Source organism: Empidonax traillii, unplaced genomic scaffold (genome assembly GCF_003031625.1).
Source record: "Empidonax traillii isolate 1590-97213 ecotype Southwest subspecies unplaced genomic scaffold, ASM303162v1 scaffold494:size460735, whole genome shotgun sequence".
Lineage (NCBI taxonomy): Eukaryota > Metazoa > Chordata > Aves > Passeriformes > Tyrannidae > Empidonax > Empidonax traillii.
In genome coordinates, this window is record NW_020955687.1 from 171,160 (window position 1) to 184,625 (window position 13,466).

The 13,466-nt window shown below is 39.3% G+C and overlaps 1 protein-coding gene across 1 annotated transcript in view; it reads right to left on the bottom strand.

Annotated features, from left to right (window-relative positions):
- LOC114063817 (collagen alpha-1(XV) chain-like) overlaps window positions 1–12,560 on the bottom strand; it is a 109,243-nt gene extending 96,683 nt beyond the window's left edge. Inside the window, exons 1-2 of the mRNA XM_027896354.1 lie at window positions 12,394–12,560; window positions 12,167–12,249 (exon numbers count right to left, since the gene is read on the bottom strand). Of these exons, the coding sequence (XP_027752155.1) occupies window positions 12,167–12,249; window positions 12,394–12,404 (94 nt within the window). The 5' untranslated portion in view covers window positions 12,405–12,560. The remainder of the gene's footprint in view (window positions 1–12,166; window positions 12,250–12,393) is intronic.
- Between the last annotated feature and the right edge of the window lie 906 nt (window positions 12,561–13,466).

Consider the following 13,466-nt stretch of genomic DNA (forward strand, 5'->3'; position numbering starts at 1 on the left):
ATAAAATACCATTGTTTCTTTGTGTAAGCTATGTTGCCCCCAAATCATTAGGAGCTGCACACAACTCTTATTAGGTCTTCTTGTTGTTATTCATTATGTTAGTTACCACATTATTTTTTAATTTTCATGTCGATAGTTAAAATGGGATTGCAAATTCCAGAGAATATTTGGCTCTCTGTTTTGGCAAATGGCAGTATTTTTCCTCAGATGTAAGTGTAAATAGATCAGTAAGAATATGATGGAACAGGAAATCCCAGGACCCAGAAAGATATCATCATGATAATTATTACAATCATCATCGTTGTCATCATCATCATCATCATCAGTGACAGAGTAACTTCTGGCATATTTACAATACAAGCTGAGAAAAAGAGGGATTATTGCACAGGGAAATCTCTAAGCTTATCAATCTGCAGGTCATACAATGTCCAGACCAGTGTGGGGCTCTGCTCTGCACCACAAACCTTTGCAAATCTTCCTCCACACCCTCGGTGGGACAGAGATCAAATAGCACAATTGCACCAGGGATATCACATAGTGCCATCTGTCAGGGCTTAGAGTCCTGCCATCCTGGCACTTGTATCTGACAAGAATTGCCGCTAGTGCAGCAGTGACTGCACTGTTGCTTCTGTGCAACAGAGGCACGTGATAAGCACATCCATGATGGAACCACTTCAGCTGCAGTAAAAACCAGGAGGATCTTTTTTATTCTGCACCCAGGCAGGTAACCAGGACAGTGATCTCCACTGTATGTTAAAATCTGTTAAAATCTCCGTTACAAAGAGGTTCATTTCCAGAGCAGGAACAGAGGTTTTATTGTTCTGTGACAGCTGTAGGTCTTGCGTGCATTTAACAACCCCTGCAAAAACAGTGCCAAGAAACAAGTTTCCCTCCTGCTCCTTCTTTTGGCAGTTCCCTTTCAAGTGAGGATCTTGCCTTTGGCTCCTGCCTGTGTTATGCTGCAGCTGGCTAGCCCGTGGCCAGCCATGAGTCCCGCTCGCCTCCACCCAGACCTTTAAGCAAAAACTTGTATTCCTGGCTTGACGTTGGACCTTCCTCATCATTGTGGACTTGTGCAATGATATGGACTCTTGGCTGAACCTGGCTACTATCAACAAACATACTCTTCTCATTTTGCTTCGTAACTGTGGGACTGTGCCCTTGCTGGTGGGGTCACTCGTTCACCACTGCCTTTGGTGCTCCCTGACAGCCTACACCTGCTACCAAGAAAATAAGAGTGCATATTTAGAGCACAGACATATTCATGAAATGGCTTCTAAATGAGGAAAAACTATAAATGAAAAACAACCTTATTTATGTGTCAAAACTGTCTTGTATCTAGAGAAACATCAAATGCGTCATCAGGTTAATACAAAGCCATGGAGAAATTTTTAAGTCCAGTAATTTTTAGTCTTGAAAGACAGAATTCTGCCAAGTAATTGATTGTTAAGGTCACATTGCTGTAAAACTTTTTTTATAATGAGAAATACACAGAAGAATTTATTAGTGATTTAAGTCACAACTATGATAGGCACAAGTTTTTTTTTTTCAGCAGGGAATGATTTCCAGTTTGGGAAGTACATATGTATTTGTTTCTGAGTTAAAATTAGAAGAAAGTGGTATAGACAATGATTGTACATCTGTGCTAGGTTGGATTGCATTTTATAAATTTGTGGCAACTAAGGGAAGAAGTATGTGCTTGTTTTCTTAATCTTCCAACATACTCTTCTTTGTTTATTCAAGCCCTGATCCTACAACCACCTATGTATGAGATTAACTTTTAGGAGCTGAATAAAGCACCAGTTTCAGCAAGGACTTCTTGTTGGCTTGAAGTTTAAAATACCCATAAATATTGTGGGGTGGAAAGTTTTCATGATGTTCAGTGATTATCCTAAATCATTTTCTGTGACATATGCATATCCATATAGCAGGAATAACACAGAATCAGAACAATAAACCACAGCTTAGATCACAGAGTCACCAAAACTGATATTTTAGGAGTCTGTCCCACTTAGGACAGAGTCCTCTAGGTCTGAACTATTTTTTTTTTTTATTATTTTGAGGCAAGCATATCTGACAGAATAGGATAGTGTTTTAAAATAATTTACTCCAGGTTAACTCCAGAGAAGAAATTCTCTGACATACTCTTCTGTATTGTAAAAATGAAAATGCATTTGAACAGAATATCATGAAAATGCATTTGGTCTTAAGTAGTATATTTATCATGCTAGTCATATCGTGAATTTGACAGTTTTTAATTCTGGTTTCAAAATGCAAAGTCTGCTCCTTCTGCTTGCTGTGAATCAAAAATGGAAAGGCCAAAGCGAGCCAGAAGGACACAGCTGCCCCAGCTTCCTTAGTGAGGAGATAAACACTGCCTACCAACCACCTGGACAATGGTGTCATTCCAACAGATTTTCCTTCCTGGATTTCAGTCTGCATTGTTTGTGTTGCACTGTCCTACGTTTAGAGATTTATCCACGAAGAAGAGAAAACATAGCAGAGCTAAGTATTCAGAGGAGGGAAAACCAACTTTCGTTCCTATCAGATAAACATATCACACAGGGGTAGTTAATATTTCCAAAATACTTCAGTGTATGGATACAGTGTTGTAATTATACACAGAACAGAGGGCAAGACAAAGCATTCACGTAGCCTAGCTTTCCCCACAGCTGCTCCAGGGATTTGTACCAAATCATGGATTTACTAGGGAAGTTTTGTTCTGCTGACTGTATTAGAACTAAAAGAGGCAATAACTTCTTTTGAACACTCTTTATGGAAATTCTGCAATGGGTATGGAAATATTATGTCTTGAAAGACACCTAGAATATGAGAATACAAGTAACTTTTTTTTTTGGTTTTTTTTTTTTTTAACGAAAAACTTCTTGTTGAACAAGTCAAAGCTGCTGTGGGCAAAGCATTAACAGAGTTACCACAATTCCATTCTATATTTTGAAATTCTGTGAGAGAAATTTAGAAAAGGAGCTACAATACTTCAGGTCAAGAGTGTTCTGCTTATTTTTCTACTAGGAATGCATCCTTTAAATTTTATGCATGTTTACACTCATATGGAACAGCACCCCCAATCCCTGACTCTCATCATATCTCTGCACCAGGAAGTTGCCATATTGGTACCTATTTGTCAGATTTACATCTTATGACATATACATATATTTCACTATAAGTGCAACAGAAAAAAAAAACAAACCCTGGTCTCCCCAAATAAACAAAACCCCCAACAATCACCAAAAAAATAATAACAATAAAAAAAAGGCAAGAAATATATGTGAAGAATCAGGGCCTTGATTGTAATATAAGGCCACCTTAGCAGTAGTTCAGTCAACTATTTCTTGTCGAAAACAAACACAGTTATACACTAATGTAGCATACTTTAAAGAACTCTAATTAAACTCTTTCAGATAAGTGTTTTTACATTAATACCATTTCACTACAATAACTGACAGGTTATTTTCATCAAGAGCCAGATTTTTTCAGCTGAGAAAACCTGCAAAACTCTTGTGTGTCACATACCTTTCCTGCACGTGAAAGAAACTAAAGACAGAAAATGAAAACAAACAAACAAACAAACAAACAAAAACCCCCACGTGTGTTAAAGCATATTCACAGCTAGTCTGAACAGGATGAAATGCTTGCTTGTTTTTTACAGTGAAATGCAGGAAAGGGTTGGAGTCACACACAGACACACCCACAAGCACCGCAAAGTGGCAGTACTACTGTGGAGCATTCACTATTAGATTAGTGGTTCCCCCTACCAAGTCAAGAGATATGTTGGTTTGGCAAAGTGTTGAAACAGCTGGAACTGGAACAGCTTTTGGAAAGACTAAGAAAAGCTAACACTTTGGGCCTCTGAGAGTAAAAAAGCGTCATATGCCCAGAAGTGATGCAGTGTGTTAAGTCAGTATGTAGTTAACCCAAGTGGGAGGGCAGAAATAAAGATTCTTACTGTGAGGAGGCACTGTTCCCTCACACCTCGCACTGGGATCCAGCCAGTGGACTGGAAGAAGGATTATTGAGCCTGATCAATGGATACTTTGATGTTAGGAATTCCAAATATGAGAGGATTCCTAGGAAAGCCCTAGATTTTGCATAATTTCCCCCTCAGTTTGCTTTGTAGCCCACCATATACAGAGTGAATGTCTAGCAAGCTACCAGCACATTCGTTTCAGTTGTCCACAACACCTGAAGATTCACCTTCTAATGCACCATAACAGTACTGAGCCCGACCTTTTCTGTGGGTCAGAAAGAAACACAGGGACAAAGAGCAACAACTCTAAAATAACGTGTCGCTAGAAATGTTTCTAGAATGCACCTGCAGTGTATGCTTTTCAGCTGTCAGTGATCAAATGAAGACATCAAACATATGTGGTGTATACTGTCATCTGGTTCAGTATCTTTGGTACCATCAAGGAAGAGAAAAGAATACATCTAGAAAATCTACCTGGTTCCTCTCCCACCCCAAACTGATCTGCTCTTTCTAGGTGCCGGTTTTTCTCATGAGTGTGGTTTATGGCTCAACAAGTTGTCAAACGTTTGCAGGGAACACTTTTAATTATGGGACTAGATTCCACCTGAGATGTTTAGGTAAGTTTGCTGTAAGGTAGTAAATTCCATTAAAAGGCATTTTCAGTTTGGCTTGTTTAGTTTTGGTGAGGGTACTTCTGGTTTCTTCCAAGGCAATTTTGAGCTTCTGTTGGTCATTTTTTTTTCTGGGAACAAAAGCTATATCTCTTACTTTGTAGTCTGTAAAAATCATGTAGTAATTTGTAGCTGAATAGGTTATCTAATTAGAACACAATATAATGACAGTCTGAGAAAACAGAACTTCCTAAACAGAAAAAGAATGCACATAACAGATATGCTCTGAAATTTCAGTGACACTTCCTAAAAAATTGAGTGGAAAATACGTTGAGCAAATTGTCCTCCACCATCTTCTTTTGCTTCTTTTTTCAGGTAATTGTTTCTTTTGCTCTTGGCTGTCTTTGCCATGGCATACATTGCGGCTCATGATCCACAAACACTTCCAAGTCCTTTCCAGCAAGGCTACTTTCCATCCAGTCCTACCCTATCTTGTACTAGGTTAATCCCAGTAATTGAGGTGAGCTGATCAGCCTGCAGATCCCCACATCCTTCTCCTTGCCTTTCTTGATAACAGGAGTCTCCTTGCCCCTCTTGATAATAGGAGTGACATTGGTTTCCTTCCCATCCTTAGGATCTTCTTGTGATCACCAGAATCTTCCAAAGATAACTAAAAGCTCTACCTCAGTGACATCAGCCAGTTTGATGAGCCCTCAGGGATGTGTCCCACCAGGCCCTGTGGACTTGCCTGTGTCCCTCTGGTTTCAGTGTTTCCTCACTCAGTCCTCCTCAGTGGAGGAGTATTCATTGCTTCAGACTTTCTCAATCGGCTCAGGGGCTGTTTCCTGAAGAGATATCTTCCCAGTAAAAAGCAAGGCAAAGAAGATGTTGAGTACTTGGTCTCTTTCCATGCCCCTGCAATCTTTCTTGACCTCATTCCTGTGCTATCAGACAGTCTCTCTATATTTCTGCCATGGCACCTGACCCTGTTTCCAACTCTCTCCTATGCTTTCTTTTACTGTCTGAGTTTACTTATATGAAATATCACCGGAGATGATTCAGAGCTTGGATGTCACGCTGGTTTGTGTTCCGAAACTGTTTTGCAGTAAACCCCAGTTACAGGATATTCAGAATATCCACAGCTTGTAGGAAACTTTGAAGCATGTCTTGGAGCACTATTCTTTTTCTCAAGAGTCATAAACTTACTCTTTAGCAGGCAGCACAGAACTAAAATTATTTCTGGGTGTATTCTGTTCTCCTTGAGTTAGGTAATATGTATCACTTGTAAGAAGGAAAGTGAATATAAAATGCAATGAATAATGACCAGGTAGTGTAATGCCCTCTTAGTCACTGACCACAAAAAAAGAGAAAGCCAAAAGCTATATTTAGCTTTCCAAAGAAGCAGAGCCAGACATCCTGACTACGTATGGACCTCTGATTTCACAGTTCATAGAAAGATATGCCCCAAATAGGACAGGAATTTAATCCTATCTGAACAGTTACAAGTCACTATGGTAGGAACTGATGATGGCAAGAAGTGGATTCAGTGGCAGCAGGGAAGGTAGAACCAGAGTCATGAGACCCTGGAGGCTCCCAAGTACAGAATGAACTGACCAAAACACTTTCTTATTAATATTTTGTCTTCAGTTCTGAAAATGAAGCAAAAGACCATGAATGATGATGCAGTTCAAATTAACATCTCACCACTGAATTGCTATTACCAGATTCAGGCCTCTATCAATTCAATGTTTGGAATAAAACAAGCTTGAGTTCCTCCAGAAAACCCTGGTTCTTCTCAGAACTCTTCAGAAAAACTTCATTCAGATCCCATCTCTTCTCAGGCAGGAATGTAAACCAGCCAAAATTCCTTTAAAATACTGCGATTATTTGGCAGGGTACATTCAGCTCTGTCAGTTGTACCTACCTCAATTTTAACGTATTTGCATATGAGGAGTGTGAAGTACACCTGAGTGTACTTCACACTCCTCATATGCAAATACGTTAAAATTGAGGTTTGCCCATTTTACTTTTCTTTGGAAGAATTCTACATGCACTCTACTGTCTGCAAAGTTTATGTCTTTCTAGATTTGGAAGCAGGAGCTACTAGAGATGGGAAGATTACGTGAACAGAATTCACCACAGTTTAAATTGCTGGCTACCTTGGTTGGTATTTAAACCTGCTGTAATTGTGTGGGTTGGCCAAATGGGAAAAAACTTTTGGGGACTTAAAAAATTGAGTGATGATAGGCATCCTCTATTAAATAGCTAACTTTAATGACATCTCAAATAAGCAATCAGATTTCACTAAACTGTAAAATTCATTGTCTTCCTATCCAAGCCACACTGCATAAACTGGCAAAGCTACTGCATGAAGTTGTTCAAATGTGAGATACAATTACAAGAAAAACCAAACCAATCCACAGCTAGCACAGTAAAGGAAAGGGGAAGAAATCACAGCCAAAGGCACAGGCAGCCTCCAAAACAAGAGTGTTTGATTTGGTAATTAACATGTTAGAATAAGAAATAAGTTTTCTGGAACCTTTTGAATATCCCAAACATAAACAGTGCAATCAAATCTTTTCTCATGATGCTCGTTCGTTGAAATGGTCCTTCAAACACCGTTTAGTGGCAAATGCAAGCACAATTGAGATTCTGAGTTCTATTCAGATCATGGAAACGACTTCTTACTGCAGGCTTCCAATCTGACCAGGATGTCTTCAGAGAGGAAATGAAGACAGTTATTATAACACTATATCCATCCCAGATGGTTTTCCCTTCTGAGGCCTCAAAAAAGGCTCAAAAAAATCTTCTGTTGCCTGGTAGAGTAGCTTAGGAAACACGTAGTTTTTTTCCCAAGAGAATTAACATGTAGAGGGTGTTACCCTGAAAATGAATCCATTTAGAAAAGTGACAGAACGGAACAAGTTTTCTAAATCAGGTTTGTTCTTCTGGTGTTATCAATGTCTTCAGCTGCTGAAAAAGATGACCCCAACTGAACCCAGCTGATTTTCCAGAGTAAATTACTATGTTTTGCATGGAAAGACCTTTTATCAGCTATGAAACCAGGCTCAGCTCCACATTCAAAGCACGCACAACAGCTGGTAACAGCTTGTAAGATGTGCCTGACAGATAACAGTGGCTCATTCAACTTAGACTCAAGAGCAGTTTGATGATGTCCAAGTGCTCAGTCTGGTACAAGAGGAGATGGTGCCATCTAAGGTCTCTTTGTGAAGCACCATGCTTGACGCAGACCAGGATCACTGTAAATGTGTTCTGTCTTTGGAAAGAATAGACTGAACCATCCCTATCCCGTGGGATTGCACACATTTAACATTTCAAGCACACAGAGCAATTACCCCGTTAGAAACAAGATTTTATATGTATGTACGTGTTTGTTTACACTCGTCAGTCGGTTCATTGTGAAGAGAAGTTCCAGCTCGCTGCTTGTATGAATAACACCAGTTGATCATCAGCCGGTGGAAGTCAATAATTCAGGATTCCTCCAATAAACTCAGCAGGTCAGGAGTGCAAAGTTTATGTCAACAGCCTAATGACAGTCTTTCTGTGTACAGAGAGCCAATGAAAGAGACAAATATTTGCTTTATGTAAACTATTGCTAAGCATGTTACTTCGGCCAAGAAAGCACTGTTCGGCTTGGCTAATAATAAAAGCCAGATGTCAATGAGAAATTTGTAAAGCTTCTTTTAGAGCTCATAAACATAGTATAAATTGCAGAACCACATACATTTAAACATTTTTTCTTTTTTTTTTTTTTTTTTTTTTTTTTTTTTTTTTTTTTTTTTTTTTTTTTTTTTTTTTTTTTTTTTTTTTTTTTTTTTTTTTTAAGCACATGCAGTGATTTCAGCGCCAGGAACTTCGAAACACTGACAACTAACTCGATAACCTTGAAGGATAAATGTGACTTCTGCAAGAGGCTGGAGCAAGTCCTAGGGAGCAGTCTATCATTCAAACTTCTTCAGGGTTAGCACTGAGATTTCCCAGCTTGAGTTCTGCCTGCAGTCTGGGTGCCAGCACGTGTTCTGATGAGGCCTGTATTCTGAGTACTTTCTATTCACTAACCTAACTTGTTCTTGGAGATGTGAAACATGGAAAAAGCAGCCAGGGTAATTAGTGTAAGTCAAAGATACATTATCAGGCATAATTAAAGGTCGAGTACATGCACCACAAGGCAGTGCCAGATAGGGTAAGGCAGACTATGCTTTCCTGACCAGAGAGATACAGGCTTAATTGTCAACTGAAGTGAAGTCATGAAGTAATTTATTAAGACACCAACATATCTTTAATTCTACCACACAAACCCAAGTAGAATAGGGTACTATATTTGCACAATTTTTGTGAAAATAGGAGAAAAACTGCAAAAGCCCCCCCCCTAGTTCAAATTACACTGTGTTTAGTTGAAGAGGAAGAAGGCATTTTATGCCATACTTTTTTGTACATGTGCAAAGCTAGCTAGAAATGGACTAAAATCTTTCAACAGAGATAGTAAAAATTCAGAATCCTCACAGAATCTGAGATTTCAGAACTCCTGTTCACTTCCAGTCTAAAGCAAGATCACAGTATTTCTTAAAAGTTTTGGTGAAAGAATGACCAAATCTCATCAATTTGCAGACTGTGCAACTCAATTTTAAAGTTCTGAATTAAATATTTCAAAAATTTAAACATAGTTCATTACTTTAAATATAAGGTTTTAAACGTTGTATTATCTGTTCCATTCTACAATGAAAGCAGTAGTCACACATTGTAGGACTTGGAAATTAAAGCAAAACAAAAGGTCCAGCACCTCACAAGTTCAATAAGAAGTTAAATTAGAACCCAGAAGTTCTCAAACAATTTCCAGGACTGCCATCTGAATTTTTCCCCTACAATTTCCTACCATTCTTTTGTTTTCCTCTCCTTCTCTCTAGGAAATATCCATAACTAGAGAATTTCTTCAAGAAGAAAAAAACTTGGTCAAAACGGTGTTCCTGATAGGAAATCAATCAACATTTTCTAACTAATCTTTCTAATATCTCTCATGTCCATCTCACAAAGACATGGCAGAGCTCAAGCCCTCTGCTGGAGGGCTGCTGAGGCTGCTGTTTTAATCTGCACCCTCAACCCTGCTGTGCAATTCAGTGCCCCCCTGGGGAAAACAAGAAGACAGGATGGTGAAGGCAAAGATGGCAAACTTTTCTCCTCTAAACTGGGAGGGTGGATGCTTTGACTTCAGGTTGCTAAAAAAAAAAAAAAAAAGGTACCCCTTCTTTGTTTTTCAGCGAATAATTCAATCCCTGAGCAATTTTCTTGACATTATTTAACCATCTCAAGATCATCTCAAGGCATTTTATTCCTTTTGCACATAGCCAGTACAATGGTACAACAGAAGGCACCTGCACTGCTCCTCTAAAACCACGTTTACTCATTCACAGTTTCTCTGTCATTAAATGGAATTTAGAGATATGAATCTGTGCTATGGGTAGATGGAGTAGAGGTGGAGCTCAGAAAAGCAGTGCAGCATAAATTACTGGGCTGGAGAATCCTGGAAAGCAGCAATCTTAGAGGAGACAGTGACAAAAGGACACCGGATAAAGCACATGTTTAGCAGCAAAAGGCCTGAGGGTCAATTCATCACCCCTGTGCCTCCAAACATTTTCATCTTAAATATGCTATTTATTTCTGTGCACTCTATTGCTAAAAGGAACTGTGGGAAAGGAAAATGAGGCTATCTCTTTGAAAATTAGACTTAAAGATTTGAAGTACGAAACTCTTCACTCTTCAGCAGTTACAGGGAGAATTTATATTAGTGATGTATTTGAAGCACCAGAAAGGAAGGAAGATTATTCCTATCTCTAGCACTCAATACCTGATTTCAGGATGTGAAATCATTTAAATCAAGCATCAGGAAAATATTACACATAACACAGTCCAGTGTCGTGGAATGGAAGAGCATGAGATCCCCATTATGTCAAGCACTCAAAAATCAGATGTTAAAAAAATTTAGCAAACATGTGGGAACAGGAGCTTTGTATTAACAGATAAATGACTAGGGGATATTAGGCCAGGACAATCATGAAGGAAGATATTCCAGGGCAGTCTCCAGGTCCCCAGTGATCTAAGGAGACTTGCACAACTCCCCTTGATCTTCTTTCATGGTAAGGTTAGGAGTCCTAGTAGCAATAAGATTCTGCACAGGAGGAATCTGCTCAGAAGGAGCAGGGATTATCTTTCCTGCTTTGGAATTCTGATCTGACTTTGACAGGGTAGGATATTTAAAGAACCAAAATCTTCAGGTAATAGTAACAGGCAGAGATCCACCACCATCAAATAAATGCTTGCAGTTTTTGTCACTATACTTGTAGTTTTAATGAGCTTCTGCTTATTAAATTTTATGTGCCAAAATTTGTTTCTGCTCCTGTCCAGATCTCTCTCATGGACTGTCATTCATCACCTCAAGAAAAACATTTTCACCTGATGCAACAGATCTGCCTCCAATGGCTATGCAATATATTGTGTTTCTGTCACTGTTCAGATACACATTTCTTAATTCCAACAGCTGGTTCCAGTTAATTTCTTTAATTAATTACATGTAATACGGCATTACATATTTCTCATGTGTACTTACAGCATTTGTCAGTGATAACTAAGCTGTGGCTGTTTACCTTACCGAAATAACTACCTGGAGCTCTGGCTTTCAGATGCACTATCTATGGCAGTGTCAGTTAAAAAGGAAAAAACCAGTCTGAATAACATTAAAGTCTTCATGTGTGATACCTACTTCCCATCAATAATTCCTAATGCTCCTATCTCACAGTTATCTAGGGGTCAGTTATGTGACAAATTCCAATTATTTTTGTAAGGTAGTAAAAAAGCTTTTTGACATAAGCATCATTGCTCATAATGGAAAAGTAATACATGAAGCTTTTTCACTTTTCTCAGAATTGCATATAACCTTTTAAATCAGTGTCCTCTCTCACTAGTTAATTGTGAGGCTGTGTCTTCCAGAGATGCTGAGGAATTTGGCTCTGTTACAAGAACATATGATCTGAAGTTACCACAAGACTTTTCACAGAAAGTTCATAAAGACTGGGCTGATAAAACTGAACATTTAACTCAAGAGATTTGAAAATTGCAATTTGTTCAGACGCTTACCAGGAGAAATCTCTGTGCACTGAAACAAGCATCACATCCATGTCTTTGCACTCACACCATGCCTGGCACGTTCCTGATATGTCCACAGTGACACATACACCTCTCCTAATTGTAAAAACATTCAGCATTCTGCATTTCTTTCAAGCACTTTCTGTTAATCATTACACTCTGTAGAAATATTGAGAGAGCAGGCACGATAGGCTGCCTTAGAGCTGGGGAACCAATGTATTTATTTCCCCTTATCCTGAATGAATGGGAATTTAAGCTCTTAGCTTGCAGCAGCTCTCCTGTCCAAAATGATGAATAGTAAACGGCAGAGAAAATGAAGATCTGACATGGAGAGTCTCTTTCCATATTAGGAAGCATATCTTAAAATTCACGTTTACTCTCAATTCATAAACATGATTTGGAGAAGTCTTACCTTCTATGATCTGAGCTGCTGAGCCAGCATGGATTGACAAGCCAAAGAGCAGTAGCAGCAAGTCCCAGGTCCACCAGGCATGCCTGGAGCAGGTGTGCCCAAAAAAAAAAAAAAAAAAAAAAAAAAAAAAAAGGGGGTGGGGGAAGAATGAGACTAAAGAGTGTAATACAGAAACACAAGGGGGGAAAAAAAAGAAAAAAATACAATTTAGAAGCAAGAGTTCTTACCACGAGAGCATTTTTTGAAAGTCAGTTGAAAGAACTGAAGTGAGGAAAAAGTTCAGCGCACATGAGTTTTACGACTATGAAAACCAGAAGTGAATAAAAACTGGAGCCCGCTGTTCCTTCTCCGACGTTCAGACACAAGTGGAACAAAGGCAGCACTCAGGCTCTCTGTGTGACTCACTGCAATTCACTGCTCCAGCTCTGAAATCTGACTCCGTGTGCGCTTTCCTGTCAGACCACTGCCGAAAACTTCCTACTTTATGTACTGATGGACACCCCTCACTGCCGTGCGCCATCCCAGCGCTGTCATCATCCAGCCTTGTCTTTACCTGCTGTGTGCCCTGACAGGCAGCAGCACGGCTTCTCCAGCCTCCCCCCTCTGCAGCCCCCGCCCAGTCATAACCTCCACTTACTTATCCAATAAAACGTGACCTCTGCCATCCTTCCAGCCAGGGATACAAATACTTATGTGGAACGGGACATTTCCCTGGCCGTTTTGGCCAAACTTTTATCACAAGCAAGTTTTCAGATGTGAGCAGGACGGTGCAGCCCCAGTTAAGTGGTTAACAAATACCTGGGAGCTGCACTGCCTTAGAGATTTTCTGTCATCTACAGAGACATTTCAAAGTACACTCTTCTCTCTGGCAAACTCTCTAAGTTTAATACTCCTATTTACAAAGATTTACGCCCTGCATGTAGTTGAAGAGTGTGTCTCTGCCTCAGCAGCTGTATGTATAGAGATCCTGTAGCTGAGCTTTTTTTAATATTTTCCATTAAAAGTGTTATTTCACCCCTCCCTCCTACCTTCATGAAAAGCATTTTTTCCACATGTAGTTCTTCAAAGCTAATTCCTTCTCAAAGAAGAAATTCTGCAAGAATATGCTTGAGATTAATCAGAGAGTTTTTCAATCAAGAGTTGTTTAACAAAGGCTGTAATTGTCACTTTTTGACTGGGACAGAAGGGAGCCTGAAAAGCATTGCATATGGAAAGAAACCCATTGGCTCTTAGTAAATCTAGGCTGGAAGGTGCTGGAGATCATTTTAGGAGAGTCAAAAAAAAAAAAAAAAAAAAAAAA